Source organism: Vitis riparia, chromosome 11 (assembly GCF_004353265.1).
Source record: "Vitis riparia cultivar Riparia Gloire de Montpellier isolate 1030 chromosome 11, EGFV_Vit.rip_1.0, whole genome shotgun sequence".
Taxonomy (NCBI): Eukaryota; Viridiplantae; Streptophyta; class Magnoliopsida; order Vitales; family Vitaceae; genus Vitis; species Vitis riparia.
Window position 1 is genome coordinate 18,756,309 of NC_048441.1, and position 15,725 is coordinate 18,772,033.

General features: G+C 34.0%; 2 protein-coding genes and 1 pseudogene across 2 annotated transcripts; 2 read left to right on the forward strand and 1 right to left on the reverse strand.

Annotated features, from left to right (window-relative positions):
• The first annotated feature begins 2,485 nt into the window (after nucleotides 1-2,485).
• On the forward strand, nucleotides 2,486-3,862 carry LOC117924502 (transcription factor MYB1-like). Its single transcript, XM_034843126.1, has 3 exons — nucleotides 2,486-2,686; nucleotides 2,802-2,931; nucleotides 3,070-3,862. Exons 1-3 carry the CDS (start codon nucleotides 2,554-2,556, stop codon nucleotides 3,710-3,712), a joined length of 906 nt encoding a protein of 301 aa, XP_034699017.1. The 5' UTR covers nucleotides 2,486-2,553; the 3' UTR covers nucleotides 3,713-3,862.
• Nucleotides 3,863-8,560: 4,698 nt separating this feature from the next.
• On the forward strand, nucleotides 8,561-11,258 carry LOC117924522 (annotated as a pseudogene).
• Nucleotides 11,259-11,954: 696 nt separating this feature from the next.
• Nucleotides 11,955-15,185, reverse strand: LOC117924523. The gene is made up of 11 exons (XM_034843156.1): nucleotides 15,095-15,185; nucleotides 14,799-14,869; nucleotides 14,547-14,602; nucleotides 14,388-14,445; nucleotides 14,250-14,289; nucleotides 13,935-14,048; nucleotides 13,798-13,850; nucleotides 13,600-13,660; nucleotides 13,229-13,320; nucleotides 12,869-13,141; nucleotides 11,955-12,446 (listed from the first exon to the last, which is right to left on the reverse strand). Exons 2-11 carry the CDS (start codon nucleotides 14,844-14,846, stop codon nucleotides 12,294-12,296), a joined length of 948 nt encoding a protein of 315 aa, XP_034699047.1. The 5' UTR covers nucleotides 14,847-14,869; nucleotides 15,095-15,185; the 3' UTR covers nucleotides 11,955-12,293.
• Nucleotides 15,186-15,725: the final 540 nt, after the last annotated feature.

A 15,725-nucleotide genomic window follows, 5' to 3' on the forward strand; every position in this document is an offset into this window, starting at 1 on the left:
CAAACAGGTCATTAGAGTTTATTTTAATTCAAATGTTTGATAAAAACAAAAGAAATTTTCAAACAAGGCTTAAATTCAATAAAAAAATGCATATTTTCTTTCTTTTTTTTTTTATATATTTATTCAATAAAAATAAAAATAGACTAAATTTATTTGGTTTTTTCCATCCACATTAAAAAAATAAAATAAATAAAAAATTAATTTTTGCAATAAATATATTCAATAAATATAGACTCCAATTTTTTTTATATAATAAAAAAAATTAGATGATAAAATTTCCAAAGAAATTTCTTGTTGATAAATTTATAATTTTTCTTTTTTCCTTGGAGGTATTATTACATGGTTAAAACCCTACCTAGTATACATGCATGATGTAAAACCAGTAAAGGCATTTCTATGCATGGGTAAGTATAAAATTATTAATAGTATATGCCCATTTAAGTCAACTTAGGTCATAATCAAGTAAATATTTCTCTTTAACTACTAATTTTTAGTCTTGACACATCAAAGCTGAATTGTCACAATTCAAATCATACATCAAAGTCATGTTTATTCAAAGTATTAATTAATTCATATTATATTTAAAATAAATCCATTGGTATTTAATGATCACCTTATTGGAAATCTTTTAGTCAATTTTTTTTGTCTTCTATGTATTGACATGTTTATATTTAATGGGTTTTAGTCCTTTTTCTGTCATATTGACATGTTTCTGGTGGACATGAATCATATCAAAACAAGCAAAATCTTTAATTTATGTAATTATTATTTTATATCAACATACATTCCGTTAATGTCATTGAAAATAACCAATTAACTAACCTATTTACGAATTGTACCACTCCTCTTTCATAAGGTAATAGTAGTCGAAAAATGTTATGATAGGTATCAAAGTTTTCTTGATACAATATTAATGTTGTGATAACGGTGGTACCATCAAAGTTTAAATCCAGACGGTTAAATATATATACATAAATGAGATTAAAATATAAAAATAGAAATAAATAAAATTATGGTACAAATAATAAGATTTTAAAATATATACTTGATTATTTATTGGCTTTTTACCACCTTTTGATACAATAATTGAACTTTGATACGAGTAATGTGAAATAAGATAGGAACAATGATTGAGAATGGTTGAAAGGGCCTAGCTAGGGTATAAGGCCCCTAAAGGTGAAGCTAAGAAAGGTACAAGGCTGAAAGGATTCAGTGAATGAGTGAGGACCATGGCTGCTGGCTTTAATGGGTGAGGCTGATGTTGGAAGGGTTTGAATTAAGGCAGAGATGGCCATGGCTGTGCCTTGGTTTGAATTTTGACATTCTTGGGCCTGGGTGGCACAATTTATGATAGCAACCTCGCTAGTTGAGGTTTTCAATAAATATGGGTGTGATGTGGTTGGATTGACAGGACCTTGGCCTATGTGAACATCATAATTGTGACTTGTCACACCCCCACAAATAAATGAAACTTTGGTAACTATCATAAATATTCATGCATAGCACAAGCTGTAATTCAAGCTGATTTGAGAATGATAATAAGACTTAATTGAAAAATAGCAACATTAAGAATAAATAAAGAAAAAGACAAATGGATAGGCGATGGCAGGGCAAATTCATTTTTGTTTTGAGTTTTCTTTCTGCAAAGAACAGAAGGATCCAGCTGAAAACGTGTGATAGAGATGTGAACGATGCAAATTGAAAGTGGGCGCCCAAGGACACTGTTAAATTTGTCCCTAATGGTAGACTTTTAAAAGCACTGGTAATGAGTAGCTCTCAATCTCGTCACCCACAAACAAATGAACAATTATCAATAAATAAATTAATTAATTATATATATGAACGGTGAGAAGGAATAGGGTTTTTATTGCTACGTGCTTTACAACAATGGAGCACATGAAGACCAGTGTCTGCACCAAACGTTCAAGCCCCTTCTGAGAGAAGGGTAGAAAGCTCTTGGAAAGGTAGATGGAACCCTAATTTTTTAATATTTTATGCATGTGCAACTCACGTGTCCAACTGAACCCTATTACTCCCGACGCCGGTCACCCGTGACCTTTTTTTTTTTTTTTTTTTTCCGGCATTATTCATTCATTCGTCCCATCGTTATATTAATCCACCGATACGTGCCTTTCAATTATTGAATGTGTTAGGATATTTTTTGACTGAATTATTATTATTATTTAAAATAATAATAATAATAATAATAATAATATAAATATGTGTTGAATTTGATACATGATTTAAGTAATGAAAATATTTAAGGGAAAATAGAAAATACGATGATGTCATATTCGGTAGGGAGCACGTGGAACCAAAGCCGTTGTTGTGTATTTCAATAATGAACACAAAATTCAGTCACGTTTGTTATGAATAGAGTGGACCAATAGAACACGTAATAATATAATTTGTAAGAAAAATTACATCATTTCGAGGAAAATTCCACCTATAAGAACCACACTCCCAAATCGAAGGAGCTGCAAGTTTTCCCAGGAAACTGAGAGAAAATCAGGGTGACAGAGAGAGTGGGGGAGAGAGCCAGAGAGGAGGAGAATGGGGAGGAGTCCTTGTTGTTCAAAGGAGGGCTTGAACAGAGGGGCTTGGACTGTGGTTGAGGACAAGATTCTAACAGAGTACATCAAAGTCCATGGAGAAGGCAGATGGAGAAACCTCCCCAAGAAAGCAGGTGGGTTAATTTGTGTTGAATTTGAAAAAAAAATAAAAATGGGATGTGGGTTCATCTGGGTTTTCTCAATAACCATGAAAATGGCCTCAAAAGCTTGTTCTTTATCAATTTGCAGGCTTGAAGCGATGTGGGAAAAGTTGCAGGCTGCGTTGGTTGAACTATCTCAGACCAGACATCAAGAGAGGCAACATATCACATGATGAAGAAGATCTCATTGTCAGGCTTCACAAGCTCTTGGGGAACAGGTTAATTAATTAATTTTCAGCCCTAATATCATTATCATATATATATTAAACTACCAATAATTGACCTAAAAGGCTAAAACCCTAAGGGGTTACTCAATGGACTAACAGTATGTGAAATTTTATTAAATTTTCTTGTAGATGGTCTCTGATAGCCGGAAGACTTCCAGGGCGAACAGACAATGAAATCAAGAATTACTGGAACACCAACTTAGTAAAGAAGATGCAAAGCAGACAAACCCCCGGGTCAAGCCAGTCTGCCGACAGGAACAAGAACAAGGCTGTGGTGGAGGAGCCAAGCAGGTCAAAAACGGAGACTAATGTGATCAGAACCAAAGCCACGCGGTGCTCCAGAGTATTCATAGCTCCACTGGCAGACAGAAGTGCTAATGAAAATAGTATCCCTAGGCCTAGGCCTGCAGAGCCTGCAGGTCCATCCATGACACCAGACCTTTCCATGTGTCACTTGGTGGAAACTGGAGCATCATCACTTGTTGATACAGGAGATTTTTCTGTGGATTTCATGGCGGATATGAACATGGGGGAGCTGTGCTTATCAGATCTTCTAAACTCCAACTTCTCAGACTTGTGTGAGGTCCATTGTGAGAATGGTAATGAACTGTCTGCTTCTTCTGATGGGGTGGCGCCATTAACGTTCTCCAAGGAAATGCTGGAGGATTGGAGCAGTCTGAGCTGTTACCCCCTACAGCCAAATGTGGGTTCAAACCTCAACTCCTTCACCTCTTTTCTTGACTCTGGAGGTGACTGGCTTGGAGGAGAATAATGGACTCTGTGTTATCTCTTAACCACATAAAGTGCTTTTGCCGTTTTTCACTGTAGAAATCTATGTTCCTTTCACTCCTTTTCTTATTTGAAATAATCAATCTTCTTGGAGAATCTTTAATAACAAAAAAGCGACTTTTCCTTCCCACTATCATCCCACCATTCCTACTTCTTGTTCGACATACATTTCATACCATCATCTGTCTATTCCTTTAAAGTTTGGATTATACTTTACATTTGTTTGAAATTTGAATGTATTAGAAATTAGAAATACTAGGATACCTTCTTATTTCGTTTTTTTTCTTTTTTCTTTTTTCTTTTTTCTTTGTGATTATTGAGGTAGCATTTCTATCATAGCTCTTGTCGAACTTGAGATTCAAGTTGGCATGGGTGGATGGTGAAGTATCAACTTGGAAATATTTGGACTGACATGGATTTAGAAATCTGGACAGTTGTTCACAATCCAAAACTACACATTAGTATTTATTTTTAATTATATGATATATTATTTTATCAAAATACGAAAATAATAAAAATAACTTTAAACCTTTTTTAGTTTGTAATTATATTAGATTAATTAGTTTACACTTAGAGATATTTAATTTTCAACATTTTTATTTCATAATGAGAATTACATTTTTACATATTCTAAAATGATTATTTGAAAATTTGAATTGCTCATAGACTTAGTCTCGCGAGTTAATATTATAATGACATTAAATTTAAAAAGTAAATTAAAAAAAAATAAATAAAAAATAACTAACAACAACAACACATTTGTATATCTTGTACTTATCTTATTTTTCCACATTTCAAGAAAATTTATGACATTAAAACATACGAAATTACAAGTCATGAATATACGGCACAAGACTTTATATCCATATATTTGTACCATTTTTTAAATTATTCTTTGTCAATTTCTTCCATCATATATATACCAAGTCTTTTCTTTTATATATATATATATACAACAACTCATCCGTATAGCAAGTTCTCTTATTTTTCCACCGGCACAAGACTTTATGTCCATGAATTTGTGCACATTTTTAAAATTCTTCTTTTTCAATGTCTTCCCTCATATATACAAGACTTTTTTAAGTAGTTATATAAAAATAATTAATATTTCATATATATTTTTATTAAATATATTATTTTTGATTATTTATGTATTATCTTTTACCATCTTAAGTATTACTTTTTTATCGATAAATATATGAAATTTAAATTATTTTAAAAATATTTTAATTTTATAATTATTTTTATATGAGTGTGCATTTTTAGAAAGTTTCCCGTTTCTTCATTTTAGATATTAATTAATTATTAACTTGAATTCATAGAGAGAGAAAGTCACATGTGAACCTCTTTGTTAGCAACTTTTATAATACTCCTAAAAAAAAATATCTAAGGTGTGATGTGGAACCTTCTCTAGGCTTTGAATCGAATGTATACCAAACCCATTCTCAAAAAATGATTTTTTTTGTTAATTTTTTTTTTATTATTCCACTGGATTGAAGAGACAAAAGGAAGATAATATAAGAAAATTGTAAATTAAGTGGCATTCATGGTCGTGGCCCTCGTGGGTGTGCAGAGGCCCCACACCTTTGAAAAAAATGACCTACTGAAATCTTTGTTATATTAAAGAAAGAAATGGCCTCTTGTCAAAAGAGGTAGTTGCATAGGCATCTGTATTTAACTGTTCCTGTATTGATTTTGCACTTACCTTGTTTGGAAGTAAAGAAAATTGCACTTGGGGTAGGGGAATTCTGGATCTAGGGTTTGACGTTGAGAATCTTGAGATGGATTTATCAATTATTTAATAATTTGAAATTTTGTAGTTTTTCTAGAAAAGGTGGAATTCCAAATCAACTTTTTCCAATTGACCCACACAACTTTACTCTTTTTTTCTTTTTTTTAGAATTGAAAATAAACATTTTAATTTTTATAGCACAGTGAATTGTACCAGGACTTGAGTGACATCACTTTTTTTTTTTTTTTCTTAATGGATTGCTTTTCAGAATGATTTGACAGGCACAATTTAATATGAAATAATAGACACGTGAGACTAATAATATATATAATTAAAGTAGGAGGAAAATAATTAAAATAAGATTGATATTAACTAAAGTATGTCTAATGTGATTAGACTCAAAATTTGGATAACATGCTAATTATTTAGAATTTTTCTACATTTTCTTTTCTTTTTTACTTTGTTTTATGTACGGATTAGGGAAGACACATATGGAATGTGATTCAGATCAGTGTGAACTTGGGAGGACAAAGGGGAAAGTGAGCCAATAGAGGGAAAAGGTGAGAAATTCTATGTACACTTTACCTTCCCACAGAAAAACCATTGCTTCCATGTTTTACATCTGCAAAAAACATCTCCTGGAAATGGAATTCCACCATTTGGAGGAGGAATTTCTAAAACTTGAAAACAAACAAAACCAGCAGTGAAGAACAAAAATGGAAAAATAAGTTAAACGTGACACCAGTAATAAGTGCTGTTGTCAATATCAATGGAGAAGTAGAAGTTTTTCAAGCCAGCAGAAGACAATTGATCATGCATTCAAATGGGAATTTTTTTCCAATTTTTTCTTGCTTTTTTTTTTTTTTTTTTCCCTCAATTTTGGCTTCACAAGAATCCAATTTTTCTTACCTGATTCTGAAGGGAACAACTGCAATTTCAAAATTATTTTTCAGTACTTTATATTATCATTCAATGATTCAAATTTCATCATACATCAAAATGTTTGGGATCGAAATTTCAATATGCTACCCAGTGGAGTAATAAATGCAAATGAAAAAGAAAACATGGATTAGGACTTAAATTCATTGATGGTAAAAGTCAATTAGGCCTCACATGATTAGTCCCAATTTTTTCTACTCTCTCTTCAGTCTTCACCAACTCACAACTACCCATGACTCATAAACCCATTACAATGAATAAACCAATAAAAGATAAAAATAAATGAATGAATAGGAGAATCGATTGGAAGTGGTATTACTTCCAAAAGCAACTCAAAACTTAAAAGGAAAAAGTTCATTTCCCCTTGGGTTTGACTAGTGTTGTAGGAGAAATTGTCAATCCTTTTCAATTTTCCTACTTTCGGAAGAAGGTTTTAACTTGGGACTTTGATTTTATAACTTACCATCCTTTTCAATCTCCAATTCCAAGGAAAACCATTTTCATTTTGAATTGGCATTCATGGAGCAAACTTCTTTCAGAGGGATTTCTCTTCTCCATGGTTCATTTCCTTTCAGACTGACTTCAATTTTTTTAGATTGAACTTAAAACGCAAAAAAAAAAAAATAATAAAAAAAAATCACTGATTTAAAGTTGGGTAAATTATATTTTAATTAATCAAGAATAAAAAATTTCTTCAGGGTGGGTAACGCCAAATAAGACTATAATGTCTAAGGTTGAAGGGTTGTTGTCCAGGTTGATGGGCCAAGGCCCAATATAGTTGGTTGTTCGGAAGGCCTACCAAATGCGGGCCCAATTGTAGAGTTTGATGTTTGGATCGCATTCATGGACCTCCATGATTTGAAATGGGCTGAAACATCATAGGAATGATCGTTTCGCTCTATTAAAGAGATTAGCAAATTTTTTATTCGAAATGGTTATAGCCAATAAGATGATCTCCCATATTCCCTCGAATGTATTATTCTTAACTTATTACCCTAATGCTAATACACTCGCCCAAACAAAAATTAAGTTAAGAGAGGTCAAGAATGATAATTTGTTTCACAGGGTAAAACTCGATTGTCTTTTATTAGACTTCTATTTTTTATTTTTAAAAATACAAAATTTTATATAAAAATAGAAAATATATTCAAACAGACACTAAATTTATCGTTTTTGCTCAATTTGTCATTGAGTGATTAATAACATGTTTTATGACTTTGAGACATTAAGTTAAGATTTATATTTTATAATTTTGAAATAAATATTTTATTTATTTGGAGATTCGTTCATATTTGATGACTCATAAAACCTATGTGAATCCAAGTAACTTGTGGGTTTAGCACAAGTTAGTGTTTCATCTCGCCCAAATTACAACCTTAACCTAGAGTTACAGCTCGCTAAGTGGAATGGACCGATATTGAGCTTGTTTTGTCTAGAAGAGTCTCTTTTTTGACACATGCCATTTTCTTAGGGTTCTATAACATCTCGAAATAATTAATACAGGAATTATTAGAATAAAATCTTACTCTCCTAAGATCCTCTTCCACTCTCTTCAATTCCTTTCACCTCTCACATCCTCCCACTCTCTGCTCAAGCTTTTGACACCTTACTGTTAGGCCACCTACCCTGAGGAATCCCACGTAAACTAGCAGCAACCCCCAAATGATATTGGTCGCACCTGTAGTTCATTGCTAGAGTGAACTACCAATCATTTCTAGGGCTTGTGAGATGCTCAGTCTTGTATGCCCCCTTCTCCAAGTTCTCTTCTTTCCAAGTTTTCTTTTCCATTTTTATTTTTTTAATTCAATGAACGAAATACTTGAAACTCAAGCAAGAAACAAACATTGTTATCCACCAACCCATTTGATATAATCTCTTCTTCCTCTTTCAAAGATAATGTTCCCAATAAACAAAAGAAAGTAATGGCAAATAAACTAATATATGCAGTATCGTCAAAAGATCAGAGTCAATGTCTAAAGCTGACTCACAAATTGGACGGCCATGATCATGAATCAACAGGGTCCCACTTCAAAATTCCCTGCTGTACGACCCCACATGAGCATCTTCTTCTCCAAGAAAATTTAGTCAAAATCCTGGGAAACAATCAACATTCATTCTGGAACAGAACTTGAAAGTCAGATATCTCATATTCAGATAATAACGGTAAAAATAAAAAAAGAAAACACAGTATCTATATTGCAGAAGTTTGAGACTATGAAGCATCAATCATTCAACCAAATCTTAACAACACAAAGAGAATTTTGTTCAGTAGATGGCTGTCTCTATGTTTTCTTGTCTACTAATCTCTTCACTGGTTCTGCTCCTTTGTGGTGTTCTGAGAGTTTCCTACTCCATTTGGTGGAAGCCGAAATGGCTGGAGAAACGCTTAAGGCAACAAGGAATTAGAGGCACTCCCTACAAGCTGGTCATGGGTGATATGAAAGAGTACATAAGGTTGATAACTGAGGCATGGTCGAAACCGATGAATCTAAATCATCATATTGTTTCGCGTGTAGATCCGTTCACCCAGAATAATATGCAGCAGTACGGTATGCGCATATCTTAAACTATCTAATGCTTTCTACTATGAACATATAGTTTTACAGTGAACTTAACATTGAAATTTGTGGATACAGGGAAGGTATCGTTGTTTTGGGCTGGGACAACACCTAGGCTGATTGTCATGGATCCAGGGATGATAAAAGAAGTACTGTCTAACAAGCAAGGACACTTTCAGAAGCCATATATAAGCCCTCTTATTCTTACTCTAGCACGGGGATTAACTGCTCTAGAGGGTGAGGTGTGGGCAAAACACAGAAGGATAATCAATCCTGCCTTCCACCTAGAGAAGTTGAAGGTTCGTTTCAGAAATCTCTTCTGATTTTACTCACATAAGTATATAATTACTTCTACTGTTCTACAACATCAAAGCATTCTATCCCAACAGAACAAGCTTTTAATCATCCAAGCAGGTAAATATTATGAACAGCTTTGTTGTTAACTTACCTCTTTTTCCTCGATTTCCTGTTGAAGGTGATGATACCAGCATTTACGACAAGTTGTAGCATGTTGATAGAGCAATGGAAGGAGTTGGCTAGTCTTCAAGAAACTTGTGAAGTGGATATCTGGCCCGAACTTCAGAATCTTACCAGAGATGTTATTTCTCGGGCAGCATTAGGAAGCAGCTTTGAAGAAGGAAGGGAAATCTTTGAACTTCAAAAGGAACATATAACCCTAACTCTTGAAGCCATGCAAACATTGTACATCCCTGGTTTCAGGTAAGACTATTAAGTAACATATAGCTTTTGTTAGTACCATAGTTCTTCTGTTTGAACGGTTAAAATACCCATTTAAAAGACCAATTACCTTCAATCTTTAGTCTTCTTGTAGTGGTTTAATACCTGTGATGTATAGGTTTATTCCAACAAAGAAAAACCAGAGAAGAAAGTACTTGCAGAAAAGGACCACATCAATGTTTAGAGATCTGATCCAAAGGAAAAAGGATGCTACAAGAACAGGACAAGCCGAGGGTGACAACTTACTAGGCTTGCTCTTGCAGTCTAGTAGCCAGAACAATTTGCCTGAAAATGTGATGAGCACAAAAGATAATGCGATAACTCTTGAAGAGGTGATAGAGGAATGCAAGCAGTTCTACCTTGCTGGCCATGAAACAACCTCCAGCTGGTTAACATGGACAATGATAGTTCTAGCTATGCACCCAAATTGGCAAGAGAAGAAGTAATGCAAATTTGTGGTAAAAAGGAACCTGATTCAGAAGCTCTAAGCCACCTCAAGATTGTGAGTATTTCTCTCTACTTCACTTTCCATCCATAGAACAAGAACCCCCTTCATCCTCCCCCACACCCACAACAATAGATAATAAAGTAACAACAATAAATGTAAAGGACTTCTCTCTATATTAGTTAGAACAATACCAATTCTATTTTAGGCCTTCCCAGTACATTCATACAACCACCTTATTTTGAGTTGAAGTCGTACATGGCAACCCTCCCCTGTGTTGAAGCCAAGTTTAAATTAAAACCAATCAACTGGTGGTTAACCAATGGACTGGTAGATCTCTATCTCGACACAGGCTAACTAGTTTAGCTTATAGCCTCCAAGGACGTTGACAGGAGTTACAGAATCAATTTTTCAAAAACATAACTGCTGGATTTTTCCCTATGAAGCAGAATCTAAGTTTTTTCTAGAGAGGGTAACTTATGTTTCTCCAATTTTCCTGCAGGTAAGCATGATCCTTTATGAAGTTCTAAGGTTATATCCACCTGTAATTTCTGTTTATCAACATGCTTACAAAGAAACCAAGATAGGCACTATCTCTCTTCCAGCTGGAGTTGATCTTGCACTACCTACACTACTTATCCATCATGATCCTGAACTTTGGGGTGACAATGCAGAAGAATTTAAACCAGAGAGATTTGCTGAAGGAGTTTCAAAGGCATCTAAGGACCAACTCGCATTCTTCCCATTTGGATGGGGGCCAAGGACCTGTATTGGCCAAAATTTTGCCATGATAGAAGCTAAGGTTGCTTTGGCTATGATCCTACAACATTTCTCATTCGAGCTCTCGCCTTCCTACACTCATGCTCCTCATACTGTTATGACTCTACAACCACAACATGGAGCCCAACTTAAATTGTACCAACTCTAAGTTGGAAGCCAGCCGGTCTGCATCTAAAAGTTTACATGCATTTTAAAAATAATGTGATTTTGCATCACACTAGAATCTAAATTGTATGTTCTGTTTCTTTAGGATCTTTTTCAATCTTTCACAATAAAGAAGTCTTCCTTCTCTTGTAACTTTCGACTCAATTTGTTATTTAAGCATAATTCAACTTTTTTTCTTGTTTTTTGGAATTAGCACCTCGATAATCTAATTATCAAATAACAAACCAAGTGTATTCAAATTATAATAACTAATATAATCCTTCATACATTTCTTCCTCATAGATCAAAGCCTTGATTTTAAAATTCAAGAATCACAGCCCAAAAATTCCATCACCATCAAACCGTCCTATCTTTGCAGATCAACATCAAACCATCCTCTCATTACAGGTTTTACTTTGTCATCAAAATTGTTCAAGTTTCCTGAGTTGAATTATATTATGCCATGTCTTCTACAACATGAACTGCTCCATCTAGTAGATGATTGTTAAGTTAAAAGGTTTATGTGTCTATTGATGCTTAAGATGAGAGTAAACAGCAATTTAGTTTCATCTTATGATATGCATACCTTATAAAATGATAGAAACATTCAGCATCATCATTGAATGAAAAACCAAGCATCATGAACAAAAAGGAGAAAAGGAAAAATAAAAGCATTATTTGTCAATGCCATTGAAGAGATGGCTAGAGCTTCCCAATAATGGAGCATATGATAGGAAACTCAACCACATAGTATGTAACAGAAATATGACATAATGGCAAGCAATACTAATAACTCATGCAATTTTATACATACCATATGCTATACAAATTTCAACTTTGAATTTGCTGAAAGGATAAGTGATGACAAAAATGCTTAGTAGATCAGGTATAAATAAATATTGCATTAGTATTTGTGTGCAATGTATTTCATTCGATGATATCATCCAATTTGCAGTAAGATCATTTTAAATAAAGATGAGCAGCAAATATCACAATCATGTTTAGGAACACACCAAAAAAAAGAACCCATTTTTATTTTTTTTCCCTTTCATTTTTTTCTTCTAAAGGAAGTTCATACCTTCCTGTTGAAACCTCTCATCTCTCTTCTCTGAATATTTCTAACCAGGAATTTAAAAAATGAGTGAAGTCTAAGCCGCTATACATTTTCTTTCGAAAAAAAATATCTCGCAGTCTCTTCAGGGTACAACCCTGTTGCTGATGAGCAAAATTATCCCAAATCATCCATACTACTTAAGGCCGAGTCCACATCTGGAGTTACAACTGCACGTTTTTTGAGCTCCCCCAAAACACAACAGCATTTATCTTCAGTATTGATGGCTACAACATCCTGAGCAAACACACAATCCAAACCTGGGGAAACCTGCACAGATTACACAATATCATATATCTTGTGGGGAATCCCATGGACATTCCTATTATTCTTTCCTTACATAAATTCAGATATTCGTGAAAGATTGGGTCTTTCTACTAGGATTTTATGCACATGACTTAAAAGTTCCTTTGAAATTTTGTTAAAGTAATATGACATCGATCTTCAAAATGTTCTTATTTTATCATATAACTATATATCTTAGCTTTTTATAACTTTCATGTATTTAAAGAGTGAAGCATAACAAACTTGCTGTATATTCTGAATTCCTTAGTTATATTCTGCCTTAGTTTTTTAAGTGCACATATGGAGATTCAAAGATAGGCAGAATTATGATATATTATTATTTGGAACAAAAACAAGGAACATGGGAGTTGGGTGTTAGTAGCCAAATATGACTAGCATGTGCTCACATCATAAAGTGTGTCACCAAGCTTCAGCTTGATAGCACCACTCTTGTACACCAGCATTTTACCCATGAAACCTGAAGGCAACTCTTCCAATCTGCAGGTCTTCTGTATCAAACCTGCACCCTCAGGAGGCTTCAATCTGTTGGCTTGACCAGCATCCTCAGGTGGCTTTGAGCTGCTGGCATTCTTCTTGACCTCTGCAGTAGCAGCTTGCTTTATCATAGGCATGGTTGCTGGTAACTGAAGAAAGAGCATACTTGCTTCCTGATTTTCATCCTGCCAGCCATCCCTCAAAAAGTATAGTGAAGAATTTATACATAAATATTTAGATATTATTTGATCTCAACTTATCATATTACCCACCATTAGGCCTAGCTCCATTGCTGGATTTGTGGAATTTTCATCATAAGCTGTGCTCTCTGAAGCCTCCCCAAATTCCTCCTCATCAAGAAGCTCTGTAAGTAAGAGAGAAAAATTAGATGCAATCTTATTATGAGGCAAAACATGGCAAGTTATGCGGGTGATGGGAGTGTGAATCCTCAATTCTACACAAAGAAGAGAAAGCAAATGACTTAGGCCCACCACTCATAAGATATGAGTCATGTGACCCAGTTCAGTAAATGGAAAGCCTGGAACATTTGTGTGATCAGAAATGATTCATGGCAGCATGCCCCAGTACTCGATATATTCTCTTGTAAATTAGTGTTTCTTTCAGAGATGCACCTCATAAATACCTGGATTTCCTGAATATGGCCTCCTCAAGGGAAGAGTTACAGGATAATAAGTGTAGTAATCCTGCAGCAGAATCAAAAGAAACTAATAACTCAGTATTGCAAGAACCAGCAAACACAAGAATAAAAGGAGGAAGTTAAACCAGGAAGGCAATAACTAAGTCATGTGGACTTGTAGAAATGAGTCATGGTTCTACTAACCCATGGTTCTTTGTATTCTTTATGATCACTCAGACCTGAGCCATAAAGACCACCTGCAAAAGCAACATCCAATGTAACATACGGGAACATCTGGGTAGCAGCTTAATACATAGAAGATTAATAAAAAGGTAGCTTACCACCAGAAGCTGGATCTTGATATCGACTACTATTAGTGGCACCCCTGGGAGTGCCATATGATCTAATGGAAGCTGATGCACCCCCATAACCGAATGCCACTTGTGTAGGTGCCACTGCAAATTGCCCAGCGCAAAATAAATGAGTTTGGGAATCAAAATTTACATTGCAAGAGCCGATCAATGAGATTTGAATACTCTTAATTGTTGGACAAGAACAGAAGAAACAAAAAAAAAGTTTGAAATATATGACTAAAAACTAACACAGGGTGAGACGATGATATTCAATCTAAATACAAAAGTGAGAAAATAGCTTACATTTCTTTTCAGCTTTAGGCTTCCCCTTCATAGAAGCTTCCTACAAAGGAGGAACCGACAATCTAGAATAAGAAACTGCAATTATGAGAACGAAATAAAAAAATTAAAAAAAATTATTCGTCTCCATAATATAAATACATTGAAATGTCGCATCAATTCATTGGCCTGTGCAGCATCATCGTCTTCAGCCACTTCACTGAAAACCATAGACAAAATCAACAAAAGCTAGAAACCAATCAAATAACCACATTTTGCTGCCAAACCATTAAAGAATAAAAAATAAAAAATAAATCGTACCTTTTGGGCACAACAGACTTCAGCACTCTACGAGGAGCCTTGGGCGCAAATCTCACCTGAAGCAGCAGCAGCAACAGCAACAGCAACAATTCAAACAATAGAACTCATGACAAACAGTAAAACAACCAAACATAAGGCTCCATTTGGATCTCTGAATTTTCACCATATGCCTTGGTTCTATTTTCTGTCGTTCCAAACAGAGCCTAAAAAAACCTTTACTTTCAGATGAAAAAAACCGCGCTCTGAACAAACCTTCCTGGTGGCGGCGGCGGTGCTGTTTTTGAGAGATTCCGGATCCATAATCGGACAGGAACGATTCAATTCTAGTAGCAACGCAACCAAAAAACACGACGATCAGTTAGTCGTTCATACATCAGCGTCTCGCCGATTATATCATTCAACTGATTGAATTGGCGATAACTTTTTTAACCGATTGCGATCGAGAAAGTAGTAGAAAAATTCACAGTAACAGCAATGGAATCATCAATGCGGTATATGATGAAAACGGAAGCAAGAAGAAAGAGAAGAAGAAGATTGTTTTTGCTTACAGTGTCGTATGTTGAGATTCTTGAGAAGCAGAGCAGAACAGAGACTTATACGCTCGAGAGCGGCGAACCGAAACTTATAGTTGGATTTTGTGTAACGTGTGTAATTTATATGAATGAAACCTAATACCTTGTTTTTATTCATACCATATTATTTTTACATGTTAAAAACATCCATAAAATTGGTTATTACAATTCTTCTTATTTTAATCATTTAATATACATTGGTAATTGAATAATCATTTAAATTTTATATTTATGTTTGGTTAATAAGAAAATATTAGAAATTTTTTTAGCTAATACTTAATTCTATGTGATATATTTTTGAACAAAGGAATTTATAGAAAAAATTCATTGGATATTTAGATGAATTATGAGATAAAAGTTTTCAATCTTATGTTTTGAAATTTTGCAAATTCGCTTTTTTGGGAATTTCATTTTTGAGTAGCAATTAAAAGAAAATTGCATATTTAAATTTTCTCAATATTTTTTTTAAAAACTATTATACTCATTTAATTTTTTAGTGATGAAAATTTAGTAATTTAAAATTATTTTTTTCCATACAAATTACACAAAATTAAGATGATTTTGTTCATTTTAAAAATAGGAATTATTCAAATAAAATTTTAAAATT